Source organism: Mytilus californianus, unplaced genomic scaffold (assembly GCF_021869535.1).
Source record: "Mytilus californianus isolate M0D057914Y unplaced genomic scaffold, xbMytCali1.0.p SCAF_4, whole genome shotgun sequence".
Lineage (NCBI taxonomy): Eukaryota > Metazoa > Mollusca > Bivalvia > Mytilida > Mytilidae > Mytilus > Mytilus californianus.
This window is the reverse complement of record NW_026262690.1, coordinates 33,297,935-33,323,687: the sequence shown is the minus strand read 5'-3', so window position 1 is coordinate 33,323,687 and position 25,753 is coordinate 33,297,935. Positions and strand designations below refer to the sequence as shown.

The following is a 25,753-nucleotide window of genomic DNA, read 5'->3' as shown; positions in this document are numbered from 1 at the left end:
ATCATGTCAGATCTCGTCATTCGAAGTGAACTGTGGCCGCTATTGTCCTTGGTTACATTCACGTCATTTTAGAACCTTGCGGGATAGTTGTTTCAATGGCAATCACGTTTCCTTATTTTCATACACATACACATTAATTTTCAGTGACCGAATTATCTTACAGATATTATTCTATATCTTGTATCTGAATCTACTAGCTATATTCTGTATTGCAAAAATAATACAGTTCTAATAACTCGACTTAATATGTATTAACAATCATTTCTCCAAGCAAATTATCAGGCTCTGGAAATTTATTTACATAGCTGTACGAAATGATTTAAACTAAGATGTATAGCATAGATATAGTTTGTCATAGGAGATTTTAAATATTTCAACTTATTCAGTTTATATTCTGGAAAATATTGACAAAAACAAATTTTTTTCATTACTTTTGACAGATTTCCCAGTTTCTGGTTTTCGGAGATTTCATGATAATTTTTTTTAGGTTTTGACTCAAAATAGTAATTTCTGGTCATAAACTTTTGTCAGTTTCCGTATACAATTATGTTTGTTATTTTTCAAACAGCGTTACATCTGATAAAGTTTTCGGTTTCCTATTTTTGAAGATTTTTATGATAAATTCTTAATTTTTGATATTAGTAATTTAAGGTCATGATTTTTTGTCAGTTTACTTATACAATCATGTTTTGATATTTTCAATAGAACTATATATAATAATATAATAAATATTAAAATTTCCCAGTTGCCGTTGATGTTTTATTAAAAATCGACGAATTTAACCCCAAATCATCATTCATTTTCCACTACTATAAATTTTCAATCTTATTGATGCATAAGCCTTTTCTGCATAGGATGATTGGACTTAAAAAATATGATTGCCAATGAGAAAACTCTTCACCAGAGACCAAATGACGTAGAAGTTAACAACTATAGGTCATCATACGGCCTTCAACAATGAGCAAAACCCATACCGCATAGTAAGCATCAGTCTTCTTGATTCATTGGAATAAAATGTTTATGTCCGAATAAAGTTCGTTTTCATTTACCTTAAAAACTTTAATTAAAAATGTGAATCTTTGCTGCATATTATTCTGTTATTAGAGATTTTTTTCTTAAACTTCTCTGGTTTAATTTCATACATATACGTAGCACTAGTGTGTTCCAGATTAAAAATACTACACTCCTATAGCCTGTTTTTTTTTAAATGGAAAATGATTACATTACATTATATTATAACTCAGTGTTTATTATCCCAATCTTAATTAAGCGGTGGAGATAATCAACAATGATTCGCTGTTCGTCGATCGTCGTCTTCGCCCGTGAATCTGCCCTTAGAACAAATATCAAAATTCGGAAACCTAGGGAACAATATACATGTATATTGTTAACATTGTACTACATGAATCTTGATGAGGTTATCCTGGACATTATCATGATATATTGTTTATATTATATAAATAAATTTGACATACAAGTATTGTATTTCCATTCTCAATTTTATTGTGTTCGTATTTATGTACGGCCTCTTGAGTGTGGTCTCTAGGGGAATGAAAAACCGATTCGGAATTGATTCTCCCAAAAATCCTCGTAAGCACTTAAGGATAAAAAACTGATGTCATGTAAATAATCAACACTTTAACAGTTTGCTTCAGGTTTTGCACTTTCGATTTTTGCCCTACAGATAGAACAAGGACGAAAATGCTTAAGAAGTTGTCCAGTCGAAGTAAACCATTGCAGATTATTTTGGTTAGGAAACATTAACTTGAATCATAGCTAACATTATACATAGAAATACATAAGACGGTGTAGATATTTTTCGTATGACATCTGAGAGCATAGTCTCTAGGGGTATATAAACAAGCACACGCTGTAAAATCTGTTTATGTGGTGTTAATTTACTAGATTCGTTGATTTTTCATGAAGAGGTACCCTCTGTTAATAGCTGAGGGAGGTTAGGCACCCGCAAAAATGTTTAACCCCGATACATACTGTATGTGCCTGTCCCAAGCCAGGAACCTGTAATTTAGTAGTTTTTAATACTATGTATCATATTTGGTTTTTATTTGTTTTTTTGTACAAAAATCAGACCGTTGCTGTGCGGTATGGGTTTTGCTCGTTGTTGAAGGCCATGTGGTGACCTATAGTTGCTGACATCTGTGCCATTTTGGTCTCTTGTAGATTGTTGTCTCATTGGCTATCATACCACATCCCCTTATTTCATATTTATTTCGACTGAGGCGACCTCAGATCCTTGGCATCATTCTATTACAAATTCAAGTTCAAAGTTCAAATTCAAGATTTTTCATGATTTCTTAATCACATGGTCATTTCGGGAAATACAAAATTTGACACGTTCATCCACACTTTCTTGCATCCTTTCCCCCCTCCTCTCTAATAAGGTACAACACAATAAAACATGCACAATGGTCAACATGACATCACTTGTGTGGAGTAGGACTGAGATGATATATCATCAAACGCGCGTCAGACTGACACTTGTAATAAATATACTCGGAAGGAGATGGTCCGTCAGAAAGATTTATTCAATATATTTGCCATAATTTGGTAGGAAATGATGCATTAAAACGGTTTATTCAATATTTTTGGAAAGAGATAGTGCGTCAGAATGATTTATTCAATATAATTGGTAGGAGATGATGCATCAGAAGGATTTATTCAATATATTTGGCAGGAGATGATGCGTCAGAATGATTTATCCAATATATTTGAAAGGAGATGATGCGACATAATGATTTATTCAATACATTTGGTGGGAGATGATGCGTCAGAATGATTAATTCAATATATTTGGTTGAATATGGTGTACAGAATGGTTCATTCGATCTATTTGGTAGGAGATGATACGTCAGAATGATTTATCCAATATATTTTGGAGAAAACTGTGCATCGGAATGATTTTTTTTTAAATATATTTGTTAGGAGATGCGTCAACATGATTTATTCAGTACATTTGATAGGAGATTGTATGTCAGAATAACTTATGTTTGGAAGGAGATGACTGCGTCAGATTGATTTATTAAAAGTTAATGCTTTCGTTAGAGAATGTTCTATTTTTGGAGATTGACAGGAGCTAGGACTGCATAAAAAAACAAAACATTCGATACATTCCGTAAGAAATGATGTTTCAGATTTTTCTTGTTGATGTATTTTTCTTTTTTTTATGAAGACTTTGCTTCGAAATGTATTCAAAGCAATCGATAGAATGTTGAAAGTTTGGTTAATGTTTACGACCGGAGATACAGTGTAGAATGTTTTAGTCAATGCATTATATGATCTTATATGTCAGTTCTATTGTTTTATTCACTCAGCAGAATGTTTTACTCAACAAAAGTAAATTCAGCTCGGTTTTGTATTTATAATTGCATTGTTTGATTAATTTTGTATGCAGTCTTTTTTTTAAATTTTTTTTAATTTCATTGAGGTGTTAAATATATAACATATCTTTAACTATAACTTATTGAAAATATTCACTTAAAGTCAATGCTTCACTGTACATTGACTGTTATATTTGTTAAAAAATCTAAAAATAGAAAGAGTCAGTTGTGCGAATCGGGATAAAAAACCTGAATAGTTTCTAGTATTTACAGTTAGTACATCCGCTATTACAAAATAACAAATCATCAACTCTTCTCGTCATACACTTCGCGTATAAATGTCAATCATTTCGCAGTGTACATGTTATCTGTGTCGTGGATTAAAATGATATACAACTGTTGTAACGTTAATAACAAATTTATATTAACATTTCTATTTTTAAAAGGATTAACACTTGTATTATCACACCCTCAATGTCTGGATTATAAACCTCCGTTTCAACCAAAGACAAAATTGAATTTTTGTGCCAATTATTCTTCATTCAGTTGTTGTACACCGAACAAAGATCTCAATCAATACAAGGAATACCAAAGAATTCGCGACATAATTGGGAAGACTTCAAATTTGTGGAATAAATGTTCAAAAATAGTTGAAGAGTTATTGTGCCAACAGTGTTCGCCTTATGCAGCCCACATTTACGATGCGGAAGCTACATTTAATCCCCGAGATTTTCCAGGATTGTGTAAGCCTTACTGTGAGCATTTCTATGACAACTGCAGAGGATTGCTGCAATACATGTCGAAAGACCAAAATCTTTTACAAGCCGCGTCAAAAAACAGGACATTTTTCTGTCAACAGACGGAACTAGTTGATAAGGACTATTGTTATCCCGAATTACTGTCGAACGATGTGCTTAATAACAAAATATCAATTAAACAAGTTACCTCGCCTGGATGTATATGTATGGAAGAACTAGCAGAAAAACTTAAGAATCCGGTTTTTGTACGCAATGCGAATGATGGAACTAATCGACTTTTTGTTGGAGAGGTTTCGGGGTATATCCATATATATTACCCTAATGGACGGAGGCTTCAAAATTTATTCCTTGATATATCGAGCAAAACATTAAATACAGAAAACAATGGTGACGAAAGAGGTTTGCTTGGGATAGCATTCCATCCTGATTTCAAATATAATCAGAGATTTTTCATTTATTACTCGACGTATAACAATAAACTAGATTCGAACAATCATCTGGTCAGAATCAGTGAATTCCGTGTTTCAAACAATGATCCTAACATTGGTAATGTGTCCTCGGAGAGAGTGCTACTGGAAATACCTCAACCATACTGGAACCACAATGGAGGAGAAGTATGTTGAAATTTATTCCTACCTGGGTTAAGGATATATTATGTTTGGGGTGTTTATTTTCTTACAAAATTATTCATTGTTAATTTTTTATACATGTTTGCATGTTGCGTTTAAATACGAAACGCTTCTGAGTTCAGTCTGTTGTTTAACCGACTGTTTGAGGAATAAAGCATCATATATATGCAAGATATCATTTTTTTTTTGCTTGTCAAAATTCGTGTACATGTACGTTTACTGATATAACCAAGACAGACGTGAAAAAGTGTCTTTCATTTGTCAGTCGTGCAGATTAAACATATAACATGTATAATAATAATCTTAACAACTTTAAAACAGCATGATCAAAAAATATTGTAGTTTTGAGTTGGTGTATGTGCAGTTTGTTCAGCCTACTGGAAATTATATAAATTATAGAAATCGTGAAAATTCCCGAAGTGCCTTTCCACACGAATGTTTTGTTCAATAACAACATAAGGACATACGACAACGATACATGTCACGAGTTCAAGACTGACAACTCATGTTTTTCTTCGTGATATTATAATTTTTCTTCTTGTCAGATTGTATAACTAAGCACGTTTTGAAACACACTTTCAAAAGTTCATATATGATAATGGATAAACGAAGTAGTCTACTATTCATGCACAAACGCTGTTTTTACCACTCTGTTGCCTTGTAGGAATTTAGATTTTTAAAAGTATTACATACACTGAAATGTGTATATATATATTTGTTACAAGTAGACAGACTTTTGAGCCTAATTTTCCCCCTATTTTGATATTAGATAAAGAAACAAAGTTCCTTGTGTGGCAGGTCATTTAATACTCACCACCAGGTGCAAAAATAATTGACTTTAGATACTATGTACTTAGAAAAAGTATGTAAATTGATTTATAGCAGATGCACTAAATGTTTTATCTATCTTTACGCCATGGGAACCTATCAAGCTTAATAAGTCTGTACTAAATTATTCTTAAACGAAGCAGAAAGCAAACTTTGAAACGTTCAACAAAACGTTTTGCAATTTGAGAGTAGTTAAAACGAAACATATATCTTTATTCCCGTATGACATGAAAAGTATATAAGCTAATGAATGTAATAAAGATGATTTAATAACTTGTGTTACGATAAAGAGTCATGTAAGATCAAATGTTTTATCAATATATGTAAGAGGAGGAGGAACTTGGTGTGTTGTTTTAAAAGCCACACAAAGTTTTTTTTTAATTCTTTTCGTTATCTGATAATTTTCAATGAAAAATAAATTTCACGTTTTATATTTTGAAATATCTGAAATATCTATAAACTTTTTTTTTCTAAAATTAAAAAAATTGAAAAACAACAGAAAACCGGCAGCCCTTTTCAATTTTTTCGACAGCATTTTTACTTGACACTAAATGGGGGAGGGGCGTCTTTTCTGAAAACATAACCCCTGACTCAATATTTTTACAGGCGCATCTCTGAACTGGTATTGAAGACGAAGACAAAAATAAGAAATACAAAATGTCACCTTTCTTCTAACAATGTCTAAAATACGCAAGACTAATAAAGTGTTCGCCAAATGTGTGACTTATGTATGTGTATAATGTGTTCGCCAAATGTGTGACTTATGCATGTGTATAATGTGTTCGCCAAATGTGTGACTTATGTATGTCTGTAATGTGTTCGCCAAATGTGTGACTTATGCATGTGTATAATGTGGTCGCCAAATGTGTGACTTATGCATGTGTATAATGTGGTCGCCAAATGTGTGACTTATGCATGTGTATAATGTGGTCGCCAAATGTGTGACTTATGCATGTGTTTAATGAAGATAAAACAGTTACTGTCCTATAAATTCGTATGAATATGCATTGTTTTGATATTCTTATTGATTAATTAAAAATTTGGCGTTATTTTCACTATAATATATTCGGGCATAGGACTGGAAAAGTCTTATCCTGCAATGAGCCAACAATTATACAAATAACAGGTATACAAATAAATGTTTACTTTATTTGTACAACAATTGCTGTCCTACACTTAGGACAATTTCTAAGATGGCCGAGTCCTAAGACAGCTTCGATAATCATGTCACAGAACAACAATCTTCGTAAAGGGTCATTTTGGCTTTTTGTAAAATTTCAATCTGAAATCAAACTACTTATATACATAATTTTATAGAAATATACTGTAACTTCATGTATGTATGTGGTATTAGTTAAGCCAAAGGACCATATAAATTGGAAACCGAAAAGACTGACATATATATAAGTACAAGGTTTTGCGCCATTATATATGAATCCACAACAGCTCATTCTCATTATCATGATAATCCTCTTCTAATCATCATATATAAAAATAATCACCATTAAAATAACATGTAAAGCTTTTATTACAGATAATGTTTGGTGATGAAGGCTATCTTTATTTATTTGTCGGAGACGGAGGGAGTGGTGGTGACCCTCAGGGATTTTCTCAGAATACGTAGGTAGAATTAAAAGAGAAAGTTTTGTATGTGATTTCTTCAGTAACCCACAACCAAGAAACCTAACTTACTTTAGCACAGCTTACATTTAATAGGATTTTTTTAAACCTTTTTTTTTATTCTTCCTCATGAAAAGACGTTTGAACTTTTTTATTATACCGGTTGACTGCTTTATAATTCTGTTATATGTTCTTGGTTGAAAAGTGTCAAGATCACGACGAATAAATGAATCGAATAATGGGAAGAAAACGAAAAAAGTTTTCAAACACATAACAACCAGGTAATTATGTTATTGTACTGCTTTTTCATTTTGGGTGCATACGATCAGAATGCTTTTTGAATTTAACGCATTTTTTTTTTTACTTTATATTTTTCTTTTTGAGATTGATATGTTTACCTGATAATTAGATTAATGTATATAGCATTGTGATGATCGTTTTTGTTATAAGATAAAGATTCTACGTTAAAACAAACTGATGTTACATGTGAACTTACCCCCTGGTAGTTTATATCTATCTATTTTTAATTTTCGATGCATTATTTTTTTTACAGCTTTATCATTGTAATTAAGATTTGAAAATGTTTGATTTTCATAATTATTTAATTAAACTTAACGATTTTATAGGTTTAAACTGTTTTGCGATGTTATACAGTTATAAAGTGATTTTGCGTTATTTGGAATTCTCGATAGATACATACATTTACCCATTTTTACTTCTGTAGATCGTCGATTCTTGGTAAAGTACTAAGACTAGATATCAACACAGAGGCCCACGGTCCAAATATAGCATACAAGATACCAGCTGATAACCCTTTTGTTGGAATTCCAAATTTTAGGCCAGAAATATATGCTTATGGTGTTAGAAATATATGGAGATGTGGTAAAGACAGAGGTGATCCAGTGACAGGCGAGTTAACTTAAAGATTAAGATTTCTTAAGTAAATCACATATGAGCTTTCTAACGCATTGTGGAAAGGATCGAAACCAATATTTCTACTCCCGAATGAAATACATTATAATGCATCCTGGGAAATATAACTTTCTGAATTAACTTGTTTGTTCATATTTTTCCATACATAATATCTTATATTGTAATATGCTCTTTGTGATCCCATTTAATGGAAATAAAACATCTTCTTCTACTTAAACAAGAGTAGTAGACAAGTATCTGTACACTGAGAAATACTTGTGAAAAGAGGGTAAAAATGTCAAGGTTTTTTTTTTATACTATTGCACGAGGAGAGGAACTTTACATTTTGATAAAAAGGGTTGTAGATTATACATCGTTAACACAGAAATATGACGAGACAAAAACCAGAAGACGTCTAGAAGTCAACATACGATATTCAACAATATGCAATTATCTGTACAACATTACAAGCTCTAGGGCCCAGAAAGCAGAAATGTTAAAAAATAATTAAACAAAGAATGTGTCATCAATACCAATTTTCCTTAGCGGAAAACAAACCCGGATCATCAAGGAACTGATCATGTTTCTCACTAGTCCTTTTAATTTCGATCGGTGGATTAACAAAAAGTAAAAAAAAAAAAAAAAATACGTACTGTAAAAATCAATACAGAAAAATCACATGACTATTATACCAGAATAAAAGATCAAATACATGTAAAAAAACAATATTAAACAATACCCATCAAAAACTGATTCAAGAGACAGAAAGCAAGCTTAGAGTACTTCTTAAAATCCAGAAAAACTAAAATCATATCGTCACACACTGTTTCGATGGATATATATTTTGCAACAACAACATAGACAGAACAAGAAGGTATAATTTGAATAAATTTGTACAGTATTTCAATGCAGAAAAAAAACTATATTATTAAAAAAAGAAGATTGACTTAAGCTTTATCAGCAAAAAAAAAGAAAAAAAAACCAACACCCAAACAGACGGAAAGATTGAACAATAACAGCATACCTGTCTATATAATCTTTATCAATAAGTCTTATATCGTAAACAGAAAGGTTTAAGGACATTTCCTAAACAGATTAGTTTTATTATATTATAATCGTAAAATATTAGGCGAGACTTTATTTAATTCTTATAGGTAGAATCATCCTTTAATAACAATTATCTATATTTGTGATAAAAGTTAGTAAAAGTTTTGACAAATAAAACAAAATTCTGCATACGCACTGTTGGGCATTGCACATATCTTCTTGTACAACTTAAGATGTTGCTGTGTGAAGTACGACAACCGATACTACATGTAGACTGACACGACTTCTTATCAGCAGTTTAAGTACTTTTATCGGTCATCGAGTAACTATAGGTATTCTCTAATATGGTATAATTTGTATTTTTTTCGTTGTTGTTATCTATTATGCTGTTATAGAGCCAAGTGATAATTTCCTATACCGATTTTTAGTATTTTCTTTTATATACGTTTTGTTCATCTACAGATCGAGATTAAAAAATACGAATGGATTCAGAAAAAAAATTACTCCGACTCATTTTAAAGGGGCATTAGCTGTCAAATTCATGTTCACTGATTTGACTAAAGTTCTTACATTCGACTTATAACATACTAAAACGCATATCCAAATTATAAAAAGTCTAAAATAAACAACTTAAGGTGCATAGACTCGATTTTATGTATCAGCATTTCGTGTGTATTTTAGTCCAGACGCCATTTATTAACCATCAAGGTGACATCCGAAGACTGTCATATAACCCCATATAAACATAAACATAGATATAAATAGATTGCGAACTCGTGCAATTGTATTTTTCTAGGTCTGTTTGATTTCATATTATCGGTTAAAAATATGTTAATAATCGTTTTTACCTGTATAAGAATGAGTTTTCTAGATCGAATTGTTTCACTTCCAGTCTTTACAGTCTTTTCCATTCAATAACTGAACACGTCTAGTTCATACGTATAATCCATCTCTAGCTACAGGGATCAATTAAAGTTCACATGAATAAGGATTCAATGAAGTCGAATTATTCACTTGCAAGTGAATAATTCATTAGCGATATTTCTTTGCTTATTTTGACAAAACTGAACCAAACTGGCTGTAAAAGCGAATTATTATTTCACTATTTCACTTTCATTACTGATTGAACGAAAAAAAAATCATATTTTATTTTTTTATAACTCGTAGCTAATGCCCCTTTAATATGCTTGTCCAAACCTCGTCAATCGTTTTCGTGTGTCGTATGATAGGCCGATGTCAAGTTATTAATTTAGATTTAATTATATGCAAAGAACGATGAACAATGAGGAAATAAGTTAGTTAGACAGTTCTTAAGCGCTTATGTTAATTGTATAGTTTAGTATTTATTAATGTATATACATGTTGTTTTAGTTGTTATCGTCTCTCACAAATCTGTACAGATTGGCTTATGTATAAAAATGTATGTATTGTGTAATTGTATGCATAAGGTGAGACGTAAATAAAATATTAAATTGAATTGAATTATAAACAGAAAAGAACCTCTTATTGCTTTCTTAAAACAAACCCATTGTTAATAGGAATTTAATTATACCAGTAATGTAATCACAGGCGCTTTGGGCAAGGATCCTCTTCCCTTTTCTACTATGTTTTTTTAAATGTTTAATATTCCCACATCCCCCCTGCCCCCTGCCCCTATTTATATGTGCTTGCCCTTATCTATACAATATTGCAATAACTGTTGTGTATATGTGCAGCTCTTCTCTACGTAAAACGGTGGTAATCGCTAAGTATATGATTTTAAAATTCTACAGACCACTGAAGAAAAACGTATGTCATGGTTTTTTTATACAAAAAAATAAGTATGCCTTAGTTCTTTAATACGTATTGAGTAAAACATTTTCAAAGAGTATGATACATTTGTAAGAAATTAAATTAAACGAAAACACTTCGAATATATCCCGTTCAGTCATGCATACACCTTATCAATGTGCTCCCAACTGCTGGCCATGGACGGCCTACTTGCTTGTATTTGTTTTGACTATTAGACTTTTCTATGGCAAAGATGAACTGCATTTGTAGGAAGACTTAACTGGTGTGCATATGGATAACTCATTTGTATGTTCCCTTAAAGACTTTTTTAATAATAATTGATGACTTTAAAGAGTACCGCTTAAATCGTAATTTTGTCGTAAGGTATAAGATTGAACCTTAAAGAACTTTGAAAAACAACTGTTTACACGAATATAGAATCGACGTTTTTTTTTATATATTGGTTATTTCCTCGTACCTCATATGCATTCGGTCACTTATAACTCCGACAATTAAGACTGTCCGCCATGATTTAACCAAGGTCCATCAAGAAGTGGCGTTAAAAAAACTAAAACAAAACCAACCAAATCAATGAAATTTGTTATTGTTCTATACTAATATAAAGAAACAACTATCCACAAAAGTTTAAATAAAGCGGATGTAAGCAATTATAGGCAACAGTGCGGCCTTCAACAATGAGAAAAAAAACAATACCGTATAGTCGGCTATAAAAGTCCCCAATATGAAAATATCAAACAATTCAATTGAGAAGTCTGTCAGAACATCAATTCAATTAAAAGATATATTAAAAGTTAAATACATATTTAAATTATAATATATTTACGGCAGGTTATGGAAAAGGAAGAATCATGTGTGGGGATGTTGGACAGAATGCCCACGAGGAAGTTGATCTTCTCCAAAAAGGTGGTAATTATGGATGGAATTCCAGAGAAGGATTTGCTTGCTTCAATGAGGATTGTGGTAAAATAGGTAAATATCGTATCTTTTTAATTTATTGATACAAAGAACTTGTGTAAGAGATGACTTTCCTAGTTAAATTTACTAATAAAATATTATTTCAATTATAATAAAAATCCTTTAACATTTCAACATTTGTATTGTGTGAACATAAAATCTATCAAAATTTGTGTCAAAATTATCCGTAAAAACTCCTTTCCCTAAACCCAGTACATAGTTTTTCTTTCTTGAAAATCGATATGTTGTTTCCAGATAAATTTCCGTTTTAATGATGTAAAATAATTATATGGTCAACGACTTCGTTTATTTGGTAAACATTTGTCGGAGTGGTGTTCTTGGTGTAAAAACACCAAAAATGTCGAAATAAGCATAACGCCATCGAATTGTAAATCCATTCCACGTCGTTTTTCGACGTTTTTCTCTTCTAACATAACAGATTATTTAATACACCAAAAAAAAAACGAAGTCGGTGACCCTATTATATTATTCTACAATGCTGGCTTTTGGGTTTGAGTTTTCCTGATGAAGGTAAATCCAGGAAAGCGCTTCCGCCGTACGAAATTTAAAAAGTGTTATTTTCTTTTAATAAAACGGAAAGTTGTGTTGGAACAACACATCAATTTTTGAGAAGAAAAAAACTATGTATTGGTTGTGGAGATTTGATGATGTTAAAACACTATATTTATTCCATTAGGCCCTGAAATTCTTCCTGTATATTCCTATCCTCATGCCACTGGGAAGTCAGTAACCGGAGGTCACTTTTACAGAGGATGTTTGAACCCTAATTTAAATGGTCTGTACATTTTTGGAGACTTCATGAACGGGTAAGTCAGTTTACAGTTGATTATCCAGTAAATTTTGCTCAAGATTATCATGATAAAATCAGCTCATATAATTTGAATATATTATCAAGATTAATGAATGTGTAATGTCTATATAAGGACAATCTTTCAGTCAGAATACCTACGAAAACATCTTAAACTTTATCAATATGAACATTGATTTGTACTAGACCAGTATTCCGTTGGAGGACGAACTTTCCCCGCATAAATTCAAATCTTTGCTCCACCTCTAAATTGCATTTGATGTGCGGGAAGTGCTATTTTGCAGGTTGCGGGTTGCGGGTTGCAGGTTGCAGGTTGCAGGTTGCAGGTCACACATATAAATATTATATATGTAAAAAGGTCATATTAGGGGAATTAATACATATAAAATCTACCCCATGACTAATAAAGGAGAAGGTCCACGAAGGGTAAAATTGGCCCTAAATTTTTGATGTTTTTTATATCGGGACAAAAAATTTAAAATTTCACATAGAAATACTTGTGATAATACTATGAAGACAAAAATATATTTTTTTGGCACCTTCCTTTCAAATTTATGAAGCTATGACCCCTTAAATAAACATTATTTGTATTAAAGGTCAATTTTGGTAAATTTTTTCCATAATTTTAATTGTTTTTGGCATAATTAAGCTTAGCCGCCATCCACGATCCAAAAAGTTTTTATATTGATGAACTCTATATCCGCTAAATTGGAATCTTTTAGTTACAAAACATTTTAGATCGTAGGTGGCGGCCAAGGTTTTCCTATAGCTTTTAGGTCTGAAAATTGCACAAAATCATCATATTTTGACAAAATGTCCAAAATGGGCCTACTTTGGAGAATATCATGTACTTTTATGAAAAGAACTGATTTATTTAGCAGTAAGGTTTTTGAAAAAGACCAATTTACGAACCAAACTGTGAACTTAATGATAAAGTTGATATGTTAGGCCATTTTGTGCCATAAGTGAACCTTGTCCTTTACAAATATTTCTTACAGTACTGTATGGTAAAAGTATTTTGTCAGTTATCAGTTTTCAGTATTTAATTTTTTTTTTTTTCATAATCTTCAAATTCATTAATCATAATTTTAATACACATACATGTATCTTTTGATGCTTATCCTACTGCTCAATTGCTATTAATAGTTCTTAACATTGATTCTATAGTTAAGTTAAAGTAATTAAAACTTCAAATTGACATAGGCTGAACAGGTTCTATGGACACATTAATCTGTCTTTATCTAGTTACATAAACAAGTAAATTCCTTTCAGTGGACATTAAAAATCTTTGAGGCTAATATTAAGAAGTTATTAGCTTTAAATAATTAATTGCCTTATTTTTTTGCCAAAACAGAAGGGGCACCTCTGTTAGCCGGTCTTTTATACTTAGTGATTCAGCACTTTTGGTTATCTCTAGCAATTATCTGGTTTCTCAACTGTCAAGTCAAACAGTAACTTTATTTTTATAAAACTTTATTCAAGGTGAGCAAAAAATACAACTTTTAAAACAAAAGTGTGTTCAGCTACTTAAACAGCCATTTTCTGAAAATACATTTCTGTTTGGCCTCCCCAACTTTACTGAATGGTTTGTCAGAGAGAGACAAAACACCTCGCAAAACACGATTATTAAGTTTACGTATATCTCCAATACAGAAGTGACGTACTTACATACTGAGGTGTACAAAGGGGAGCGTTTTAAATCGAGTGGTGTCCTTGATTTCAGGTTGCATGTCGTATTAGTATCTCCCAATTATAAGTGCACATCCTAGACATACTTTTCAAATTGTAATAACAAGTGAAACAAGTCGTCACATAAGTCTCATAACATTTGGTTGAGGCTAACTTAAGTAGAGAACAGAAACTAAAAATTCAGCAATTTTTCTATTTGTAAACACGCATAACTCTAGAACAGTTGTGTATAAGTTTTATAACATTTGGTTGAGACAAACTAAAGTTAGAGAACGGAAACGAAAAATTCAGCAATTTTTATGTTAATAAAGGGACATAACTCAAGAATGGTAAAAGTGTCGCCACCAAATTTCGTACTTATGCTGTATTATGTAGTAATAAGCACTGTGTATAAGTTTCATAACATTTGGTTGAGACAAACTAAAGTTAGAAAACGGAAACAAAAAATGTGTACTTGATCTTAGTTTTGTGGTAATGAATATTGTGTATAGGTTTCATAATGTTTGGTTGGGGCAAACTTAAGTTACAGAATGGAAACTAAACATTTTGCAATCTTTCAATTTATAAAGGGGCATAACTCAATAATGATTAGGTGACACTACCCAAATTCAACTTGATCTGTGTTTTATCAGTGGAAGTCAAAATTAAACATTGCATTGTATTAAACATTGATTGTAGTTGATTCAACTATAATCATGGACTAAGGAAGATAACTCCAATTTTAAAAATTACTTGATATTTAGAAGAAAATAAAAATTTTGCAATTTTTCCATTTATAAAGGGCATAACTCTAGAACAGTTGAAGTGACGCCACCATAATTCAAATTTGATCTGTGTTTTGTTGTAATAAGCATTGTGTATAAGTTTCATAACATTTGGTCGAGGCAAACTTAAGTTAGAGAACGGAAACTAAATTTTTTTCAATTTTTCCATTTATAAAGGGGCATAACTCTAGAACAGTTAAAGTGACGCCACCAAAATTCAAACTTGATCTGTGTTTTGTGGTAATAAGCATTGTGTAAAAGTTTCATAACATTTGGTTGAGGCAAACGTAAGTTAGAGAACGGAAACTAAAAATTTTGCAATTTTTCCATTTATAAAGGGGCATAACTCTAGAACGTTTAAAGTGACGCCACCAAAATTCAAACTTGATCTGTGTTTTGTGGTAATGAGCATTGTGTATAAGTTTCATAACATTTGGTTGAGGCAAACTCAAGTTAGAGAACGGAAACCAATTTTGGGACGTACGTACAGACGGACAAGGGTAAAACTTAATGACCCCACCGCTACGGCGGGGGCATAAAAATCCGATCGTCCACCTTTATATAACTTGTCCGAGATACTTCTGATATTAACCTAAAGTATAAGTTTTATAAATATCTGGCAAGAATTTTACCTGTGTGAACGCTAACGAGGCCATTTTCCATAAGTTGAATATTTCCAAGGGACATAACTCTTTTAAAAAAAGTTGATCGTCCACCATTTTAGAACTTAATTTTAACTTTGAAGGAGCATCAATCGAAAACAAGACTTTTGAATAGGTAGACTTTTGAGAAGGACCCTTGCTTAGAATGCAATAGAACTTCGCTGAAAAATCCAGAAACACCGTTCATTAAAAATATATACAATGATATACGTATACATCTAGTTAAAAGGCAATAAGTCTTTACCACTATATAAAATCCGTGTCAAGTCTTGATGTTTTAGTATGTATGTTCTATGCATTTGTTGAAAGTTTTACCCAGATATTTGTTCAGTTTTCTCTTTTCGAACAGAAAGTGTATGTATTAGATAAACTCTGAGGGTGTTAGACCAATTAAGTGCATTTACATCTCAAGATATTATGATTAATGTAAATTGATAGATTTCTATTTTATTTTCAGCAGAATGTTGTTTAACATAATTGGATAACCTGCCTTTAACATTGATCATAAAATTGTGTAAATTAGATCCACCCTCTCATGCTAATGCCCTCGTGGTATATCTAATACTTAAACCAGCAACCTTCAACCTGCAACCTGCAACCTGCAACCCGCAACCCGCAAGCCGCAACCTGCATTTTAGACAATTTCTGATGTGCGGAGGAGCAGCACATATCATTTTATATTTCATTGGTTTGTCTCGGCTAATGATCATCGAAACATTGAACGATATCATCACCATAGATAAGAACATTAAGAATATAAATTATTAATGATTTATTCAAGGTTGCATTCTGATTATTCAAAGCCCAAAATATTTGTAACTGAAATGTATTCCAATTAATATTTTTAAAGCCTAAACGGAAGAATGGTAGAAGAGTACGGGGTCAATGAGAATAGAACCTATATAAAACTAAGGGAGGAATATGTCTGTCACGATTAGTTCGAACTACCTTGAATGCAAATACTATAATAATTGCTACTTATCTTATGTATGATAAATTATATCTTAATTACTAGAACAGGTATTTATTAGTACTAGATAATTTTATATCAGGAAATTGTTCAGTCTTGAAGAAAATATAACCAGCAGCACCTGGAACGGCAAACAGATAACAACATGTGGTCCAGAAGTATGTGTACCTCCGTTGACAGGAAAATACGAACCCAATATCATATCTTTCGGCGAAGATGAATCTGGTAATTTAAATAGTTAAAACGACTTCTCTTAATGTGCAACTAAGCAAATAGTTACAGTCTCAATGTAATTTGGTTTTGATTCAAGGGCATAAATAAACTTACAACATTAAAAACAGCTATAAAAGTAGAAGCTTTTGCGCCGTAAAACATTGTTAAACTAACACGTTTCCGATCATGAGAAGATGCCTGTATCAATGTAGGAATATGACAGTCATTTGCTTTGACTTATATATTACATTTGCTATTTGTCTTCCTTCGAATGGTCTATGCTTTGTTTTATGAGGTATCCGATGAGTTACCTTTAGGTTTAAATATTAATCTCATAACAAATTTAAACAAAATCTTATTTAAAGTCATGTTTATTTTGTGGAATTTTGTTAAAGTTTGGTTGCTTTCTCCGAAGTTAACAAAATTTCTCAACAAAAAAAACACCCCATATCATATCACTCACCGTATATGAATCTGGTTACATAAATGAACAAGTGCAATATAAAAACAACGCCTTTTAATGAACAACTAAGCATATATAGTTCTTACGCCACACAGTTACGGTCAATACATAAAATAGTGATATGACATGCATGTGAAAACCTGGGATGCAAACATACAACGTTCACAGTAAATAAACCAACAAGAATCGAAACAGAAAATTCAAAATGAAATATTTTATAATAATAAAAACCACAAATTAATTAGCGGGTTGAGATCTCACAAAACATGTTTAACCCCGCCGCATTTTTGCGCCTGTCCTAAGTCAGGAGCCTCTGGCCTTGGTTAGTCTTGTATGTTTTTTTAATTTAAGTTCATTTATATGTTTTGGAGTTTAGTGTGACGTCCATTTTCACTGAACAAGTACCCATTTTTGTTTAGGGGCCAGCTGAAGCCCGCCTCCGGGTGCGGGATTTTCTCGCTGTGTTGAAGACCAATTGGTGGACTTCGGTGTTTTCTGCTCTTTGGTCGGGTTGTTGTCTCTTTGACAGATTCCCCATTTCCATTCTCAATTTTATTATCATTATCACTGCATCACATTCTCTATCTGTGAAGTTTAATTGTAGTCAAAGAGGCTGAGAATACATATCCTATGTGGCCTATTGTTTAACTATGTTCCTATGTTGCTATTTTGGCTTTTAGATCGATATATATATATATATTCCGGATATGGTGTACAAAAACCTTTGCACCTTTTGTTTGCGGTATACCATCTGTTCCGCAAGTTTATTGTTTTCTGTTTAGTATCAAATTTATAATTAAGATCCATTTATTACATCGGTGATCCGTTTATTTGGCAATCGCCAATGGCAGTCAGCAGGGTTTAAGAACATTTGTTGTTCGACCTGTAAGTCAAATGCGTTTTGTTAAAATATACTTTTTCACTTTTTTGGTCTTTTGGTAAATGTTGTTTGTGCTGTATTTAGACCCCTCTAACAAGAAATTTGTTTTTGCATGCACACGTATAAAAATTGCGGTTTTTATCCAACGCAATCATAGGTTTGAACGTTGTTTTCAATTTAGACTTGTTTATATTTTTTCGTTTGGGCTTGTATTATATTTGCCTTCGGGTTTATATGATCCGTTTATCCTATTTTGACTCCTCAAAATTCAAGAGTCTATTATCCTAAATTGAGGTAAATTGTATGGCTTTCCAAATACCGTTTCGATTCCTAACATCACTGAAGAGACATTAATTGTCGAAATCCGGATATGGTGTACAACAAGAGTGCACACGCTGAAATGTATCGCCTTCTTTACTAATCATTGATATTATGTTGATAGTCCTAAATATAAAGCTTTATTACAACTGTCACATAAACTTAACATTAACCAAGATAACTAAACATTGACCAATGAACCATGAGAATGAGGTCAAGGTCAGATGAACCATGCCAGGCAGGCATGTACGGCTAACAATTCTTCCATACAACAAATATAGTTGACCTATTGCTTAAAGTTTAAGAAAAACAGACCAAAACACAAAAACTTAACACTGAGCAATGAACTGAAAATGAGGTCAAGGTCAAATAAAACCTGCGCGACTGACATATAGATCATAAAATATTTCCATACACCAAATATAGTTGATCTATTGCATATAGTATTAGAAAAAAAGACCAAAACTCAAAATCTTAACTTTGACCAATGAACCATGAAAATGAGGTCAAGGTCAAATGACACTTTCTAGCTAGACATGTACACCTTACAATCATTCCATACACCAAATATAGTAGACCTATTGCATACAGTATAAGAAAACCAGACCAAAACACAAAAACTTAACCATAACCACTGAACCATGAAAATGAGGTCAAGGTCAGATGACACCTGCCAGTTGGACATGTACACCTTACAGTCCTTCCAAACACCGAATATATTTGACCTATTGCTTATAGTATCTGAGATATGGACTTGACCACCAAAACTTAACCTTGTTCACTGATCCATGAAATGAGGTCGAGGTCAAGTGAAAACTGTCTGACGGGCATGAGGACCTTGCAAGGTACGCACATACCAAATATAGTTATCCTACTACTTACAATAAGAGAGAATTTAACATTACAAAAAATGTTAACTTTTTTTTCAAGAAGTCACTGAACCATGAAAATGAGGTCAAGGACATTGGACATGTGACTGACGGAAACTTCGTAACATGAGGCATCCATATACAAAGTATGAAGCATCCAGGTCTTCCACCTTCTAAAATATAAAGCTTTTAAGAAGTAAGCTAACGCCGCCGCCGCCGGATCACTATCCCTATGTCGAGCTTTCTGCGACAAAAGTCGCAGGCTCGACAAAAACCTTTGCACCTTTTGTTTGCGGTATACCATCTGTTCCGCAAGTTTATTGTTTTCTGTTTAGTATTAAATTTATAATTAAGATCCATTTATTACATCGGTGATCCGTTTATTTGGCAATCGCCAATGGCAGTCAGCAGGGTTTAAGAACATTTGTTGTTCGACCTGTTAGTCAAATGCGTTTTGTTGAAATATACTTTTTCACTTTTTTGGTCTTTTGGTAAATGTTGTTTGTGCTGTATTTAGACCCCTCTAACAAGAAATTTGTTTTGCATGCACGCGTATAAAAATTGCGGTTTTTATCCAACGCAATCATAGGTTTGAACGTTGTTTTCAATTTAGACTTGTTTATATATATGCATCTACAGAGTGGTTTCTAGCAAAAAGTTTTATGAATTTTCAGACGATTAGAACTCATCATTTGCGATGCAGAGCATACAGAGGTTCAAATCTGAACGTATATCAGAAATTTATGTATGAAACTTCCTGCTATTTGTATGCCACCGCCTTAGGCAACTGGGGCATTAAGTGTTACCCTTGACCGTCTGTCCGTCCGCCTATCCCATTTTCGTTTCCACACTATAACGTTAGTTTGCCTCATGCAAGTTTTATGAAACTCATATACAATGCTAAGGACAGAGTTCGAATTTTGGATTTACCGGTTTAGAGTTATGCTCCTTTTCAACTTGGAAAATTGCAAAGCTTGAGCAGGGGCATTCGTGTCCTCAGACACATCCTTCTTTTATTTTATTTTTTAAATAGCTAACCACTGTTATAAATGCGTTTGTTAAACTTTGTTTTAAGGTGGCGATCAATTTGGATTTCAGATCGGCTAAAAAATAGAAGTTTGGTGGTGTGTACCGTACCATTATCATAACGACCATAAAACAATTCTAGCTCCTTAGTGGTTTCTTTTTTTTTTTTTTTAGGTAATCATAACCAATTACACGCTAAGGTGACCATTTGAATGTAAGATTGGAAAGAAAAATCTCATTTCTTTCAAGGACATATTCTTATCAATCTATGAAAATTATTCAAAGCTCTTCATGTTGAAAAAAATTATTAATTCAATTTGCTTTCTTTACATTATAAAGCACACATATTCTAACAACCATCTTCTTGCAAGCTCCTACGTTACACTACATAATGCAATTTGAATATTTGTTCGATTATTGATTTTGATTAATAAACTAAATTATATCATCTTTTACAGGAGAACTGTATATGGTGTCAACAGGATTTCCAAGTTCAGCCTCTGCTAAAGGAAAATTATACAGAATAATAGACCCAGCAAGGTGGTTACAAAACAACTACATTCATCTGTCAAAAACAAAATAGATAGAAAGGAAACAAGAATAACCCACCAATGACCTTAATTGTCGAGCATTCAAGTGAAACCCGCACCGGTGCAATAATTTGATCATGACTATATGTTTCAATGAAAGGAAACTTCAGATTCTGGTTGCCAGTCTTAAAAAGCTCTTGATCCCAGTTTTACACTCTTATTTCATTGTGCAAAACTGCAAAAAGCTTTCTAAATTGACTTTTTTAAATGATGGATAAAGGATATGAAAAATTTGATGATCTTTATTTCAGTTTAAAGCCCAAATATTTCTAGTGTAGTTCCATTCATGTCTAAATTTTCCTACAATGCACAGAATGACAAAGGTATATAATTTAATTATTTCTTTTGTGATTGATATAGAAATAAGCCGATGTGGTATGATCATCAATGAAACAACTATCCATCAGAGTTTAGTTAAGTGGATATAAACAATTATAGGCCTTCAACAATGAGAAAAACCCATACCGTATAGTCGGCTATAAAAGGCCCCAATATGAAACAAAATGTGAAACAATTCAAAAGAGAAATCTAACGGCATAATTTTTAACAAAATAGTTAACGAAAAACAAAAATGAGACGTGAACCAACGACAACCACTGAATTACAGGTACCTGACTTTGGGACAGACAAAAAAGAATGTGGCGGGGTTAAACACGTTTGTGAGAGCTCAATCCTCCGGACAGTAGTGTAACAGTAAAATCATAAAAACAAACTGTAAAAATCAGTTTCAATTGGCTTAACCCAAAGATTGGTACGACGCACAAAAACAACCTACGTAAAAACAAAAGACACAAAGCACCGATATAAGAGTACTCGCAGTTACTGAATGCTAATTCTAAATCAATAGTCCATTTGCCAATTACCGATTTGATAATGTTATTACACACTTTTAACACAACTTGGTTGAAACTTGAAACTTTTATTTCTCAAAGCTTCTCTTTTTCAATCGTAGAATGGTTCTATACCGGACAAAATTGACTTCTGCCTATGCAAAGCATGATATGTTGAAAGTGATATATATTGGCGTTTTAACCGATATTTAATAAAAAATAACTTCTGGTATCAAGAGGTTTTAGGTTAACAAAAAAATTAAATGTTATTAAAAGATCTGAAAAACTTGAAGGTTACATACATGACGCACAGATGAATTTGCTATCCGCTAGCTCTCCATTGTCAATGAAAATGTATGTCCCTCCTAAGGAAGACAACTTAAAATGAATCTCTAATTACAGGGTAAATTACGGGCATTGGCAAATAAACTATTACAACTAATACATAAATCATGATCTGCCAGACTTAAGTATCAATCAGTTCACATCCACCGGGTTTAGTGTAAAGATACGTCAGTATTACAAGAGTTATCTGTATAATTGGCACATATTTCTGAGAGATTTTCATTTAACTCATCAAGCAATCGTTGAACTAAACAATTTATTCTCTTTGTAGACGTGGTAACCCTGAAAACTGCGAAGCTGCTAGAGATCAAACAGATTTGAAAACTTTAACAACAGGTACCACAGACCCTACCTCAACGGCTTCTCATCTGCTAAGTCTTCTTGATTATTTAACAATGCATGAATGGTCAAATTTTCGCTACACCGGATTTTTGTTAGTATTGATTTTAGTTTTTAACTGACAATTACTGATCTCATGGTGACAGCAGGAATGATTTTACTTACAACTGTTGTATTAATTTGTCATATTATCTATGTTATCGGTGTTAGCCGTACTAAAATTAACTCACTCATTTATCTAACAATTTAGTTTATGTAATTATAGAAATCATTTACATGAATTTTAACAGGACAAAGCATTTTACTTTTATACACAAACTATTGTCAATGAGGAAAAACAGCCAAACTTTTCTTTTTAGATGGTATTTAAAGATGAAAAGAAAAAATAAACTTTTCAAATTTTTTCAGTGTTGTGTTTTGTACCAATTTATTCCTATATGTACTGTAAAAATTAACAGTTAAAGCTTCATAAAAAAGCTTCAGCTATTTACCAATTTGTCTTTGGGTATACTGGTGATTGGAATGCATGAAGAATTATGGATGTGGAATTAATACTAAATATATGAATGTTTTACTTTACATTTTATCAATTTAATTTGATACTTTTAGAATCATCGACTGTCCTAGTACTGTTGGGTGACATAGTCTATTAACTATATTTTTTTCTAAAAAAAAAAAGGATCTTCAGTCCATAATTAACGTTCATTCTGGTTGGGAAGATTTAAATTTTTAGATTTTGAAAGTGATTTTTTAGTCAACTCACTAATATATCATAAAACAATGCCCCTAAGAGTTGACTGGTGTACAGGAATATGGTCACATGGATTCCTTCTACTAGTATTGGTAGAAGAAGTCGAGCCGTCGTTTTGAAAAGACAGGATGTATGCAAACGTAGACATCCGATGAGTTTTTACAACTACTAGTTCGGTAAAACTGTATTTTACGTTTTGTCATCACCATTTCAGTAGTCATCGCTTCTGTGCTGGCATTTTCGATTTTCAATGCTCTTCATCTTCAATACTGATTTGGTTTACCAAATGTTTTGATTTGAAAACCCAGTCTTATGTAAAACAAAACGCATATCTAGTGTACTAAACTATATGAGGAGTTTTCGCGTTTGTTCAGTATTATGATATTAAATGTCTCGTGTTGGTAGAGTGTCACATTCTTTACCAACACGTAAAGCACACTTGCAATAACTCAAATGTAACTTGCAATCGTTCAAATGCGACTTGCAATCGTTCAAATGTGACTTTGATGCAAGTGACAGTAATTGCGCTTGCCAAAATACTATTTTTAAAACAGTATTAATTCCCTGCCCTGTTTGCAAATCAGCTCATTTTTGTCCCCCGCGCGACGCGTTGCGGGGGACATAGAAATACCGGGCGTCCGTCCGTTCGGTCTGATTAGCGATCTCATAATTCTTATTTTTATAAAGCTTATACCATAGATTTATATCAGCAATGTCTCGGATGAGTTCGAAAATTAGTGCCGATCAACTATTTTAAAAAGAGTTATCTCTTGGAAACATTAATTATATGGAAAATTGCATCGTTAGCGCTCTCATGTGCACAATTCTTGCCAGATTTTTATGAAACTTATATTGTAGGTTTATATCAGCAATGTCTCGGACGAGTTCGAAAATCAATGCCAATCAAGTTTTTTTAAAGAGTTTTGTCCCTTGGAAACATTAATTTTATGGAAAATTGCATCGTTAGCGCTCTCATGTGTACAATTCTTGCCAGATTTTATGAAACTTATATTGTAGGTTTATATCATCAATGTCTCGAACGAGTTCGAAAATCAGTGCCGATCAAGTATTTTTAAAATAGTTATGGCCCTTGGAAACATTAATTATATGGAAAATTGCATCGTTAGCGCTCTCATGTGTACAATTCTTGTCAGATTTTATGAAACTTATATTGTAGGTTTATATCATCAATGTCTCGAACGAGTTCGAAAATCAGTGCCGATCAAGTATTTTTAAAATAGTTATGGCCCTTGGAAACATTAATTATATGGAAAATTGCATCGTTAGCGCTCTCAGGTGTTCAATTCTTGTCAGATTGTTCTGAAATTTATATATATTGTAGGTTTATATCAGCAATTTCTCGGACGTGTTTGAAAATCAGTGCGGCAACCAAGTATTTTTAAAAGATTTATGACCCTTAAAAATAGAAATTATATGGGGAATTTGCATTGTAAGTGCTCTCACATGTACAATTCTTGTCAGATTTTTATCAAATTCATATCAAAGGTATATAACAGCAATGTCTCGGAAAAATTCGAAAATAAGTGCCAGTCAAATATTTTTTTAATAAAATGGGATTCCCTTGGAAATATTAAATATATCGGAAATTGCTCTCAAGTCTTCAACTCTCTAGTGAGATAATTTCCAAAAGTTTTAAAGAAGAAACAATTTTTTTTAGTTATTGCCGTTGAACAGAAGATAAAATATGTGAAACGCGGGGGACATTGGAATTCGGTTCTTTTATTAAAAAAGGGGAGGGTTTCTTTTGTATAACACCACTTTCGGCGGCCTTGGCAAAATCATGCCAGCCAGGTTTTTAATAGGCGGAGGACGCTGGGGTACCTGAGGGAATCGTAGACTTTCGGCAGGAAAACTGGCAACCCTTTAGATTTCGGAGATTGATTGATGAACTACTAGGACCACTCGGCCAGCGATGCTGTAAAAATGGAGAGGAATTGCAAAACAAAGAATTGGTGTCCCAAACTTTCGGTGCCCTTACTTTTAATGAACAGAGAATCTTTATTTTCGGCAAAAGTATTTAAACAATTTTTTTTCCAAGGATCGGTGCATGGTTTAATCTAAATTCTTAAACCAAGGATTTCCAGAAGTGTGAAATTTAAAAAGAGGACGAACAACAAAAAAATGCTATGATTAAATTTAACCAATGGTTGCGTTATTGAACCCACATTATTGAATCTCGGCCAGCGATGCTCTAACAATGGGGAGGGACTGCAAAACAAAGAATTGGTGTCCCAAACTTTCAGTGCCCTTACTTTTAATGAACAGAAAATCTTTATTTTCGACAAAAGTATTTAAACAAAGTTATTCTTTACCAAGG

The 25,753-nt window shown here is 32.5% G+C and overlaps 1 protein-coding gene across 2 annotated transcripts in view; it reads left to right on the top strand.

Moving 5' to 3' along the window:
* Positions 1-3,594: 3,594 nt before the first annotated feature.
* Positions 3,595-25,753, top strand: part of LOC127737932 (HHIP-like protein 2) — a 29,823-nt gene continuing 7,664 nt past the window's right edge. Inside the window, exons 1-8 of one of the 2 annotated variants that reach the window (XM_052248892.1) lie at positions 3,595-4,710; positions 7,088-7,173; positions 7,898-8,082; positions 11,752-11,892; positions 12,575-12,704; positions 16,874-17,016; positions 21,019-21,100; positions 22,597-22,661. In XM_052248892.1, coding sequence (XP_052104852.1) covers positions 3,700-4,710; positions 7,088-7,173; positions 7,898-8,082; positions 11,752-11,892; positions 12,575-12,704; positions 16,874-17,016; positions 21,019-21,100; positions 22,597-22,661 — 1,843 coding nt within the window. In that variant the 5' untranslated portion in view covers positions 3,595-3,699. Of the gene's footprint in view, positions 4,711-7,087; positions 7,174-7,897; positions 8,083-11,751; positions 11,893-12,574; positions 12,705-16,873; positions 17,017-21,018; positions 21,101-22,596; positions 22,759-25,753 lie in introns of both variants that reach the window. The other variant, XM_052248893.1, reaches the window with a different exon arrangement.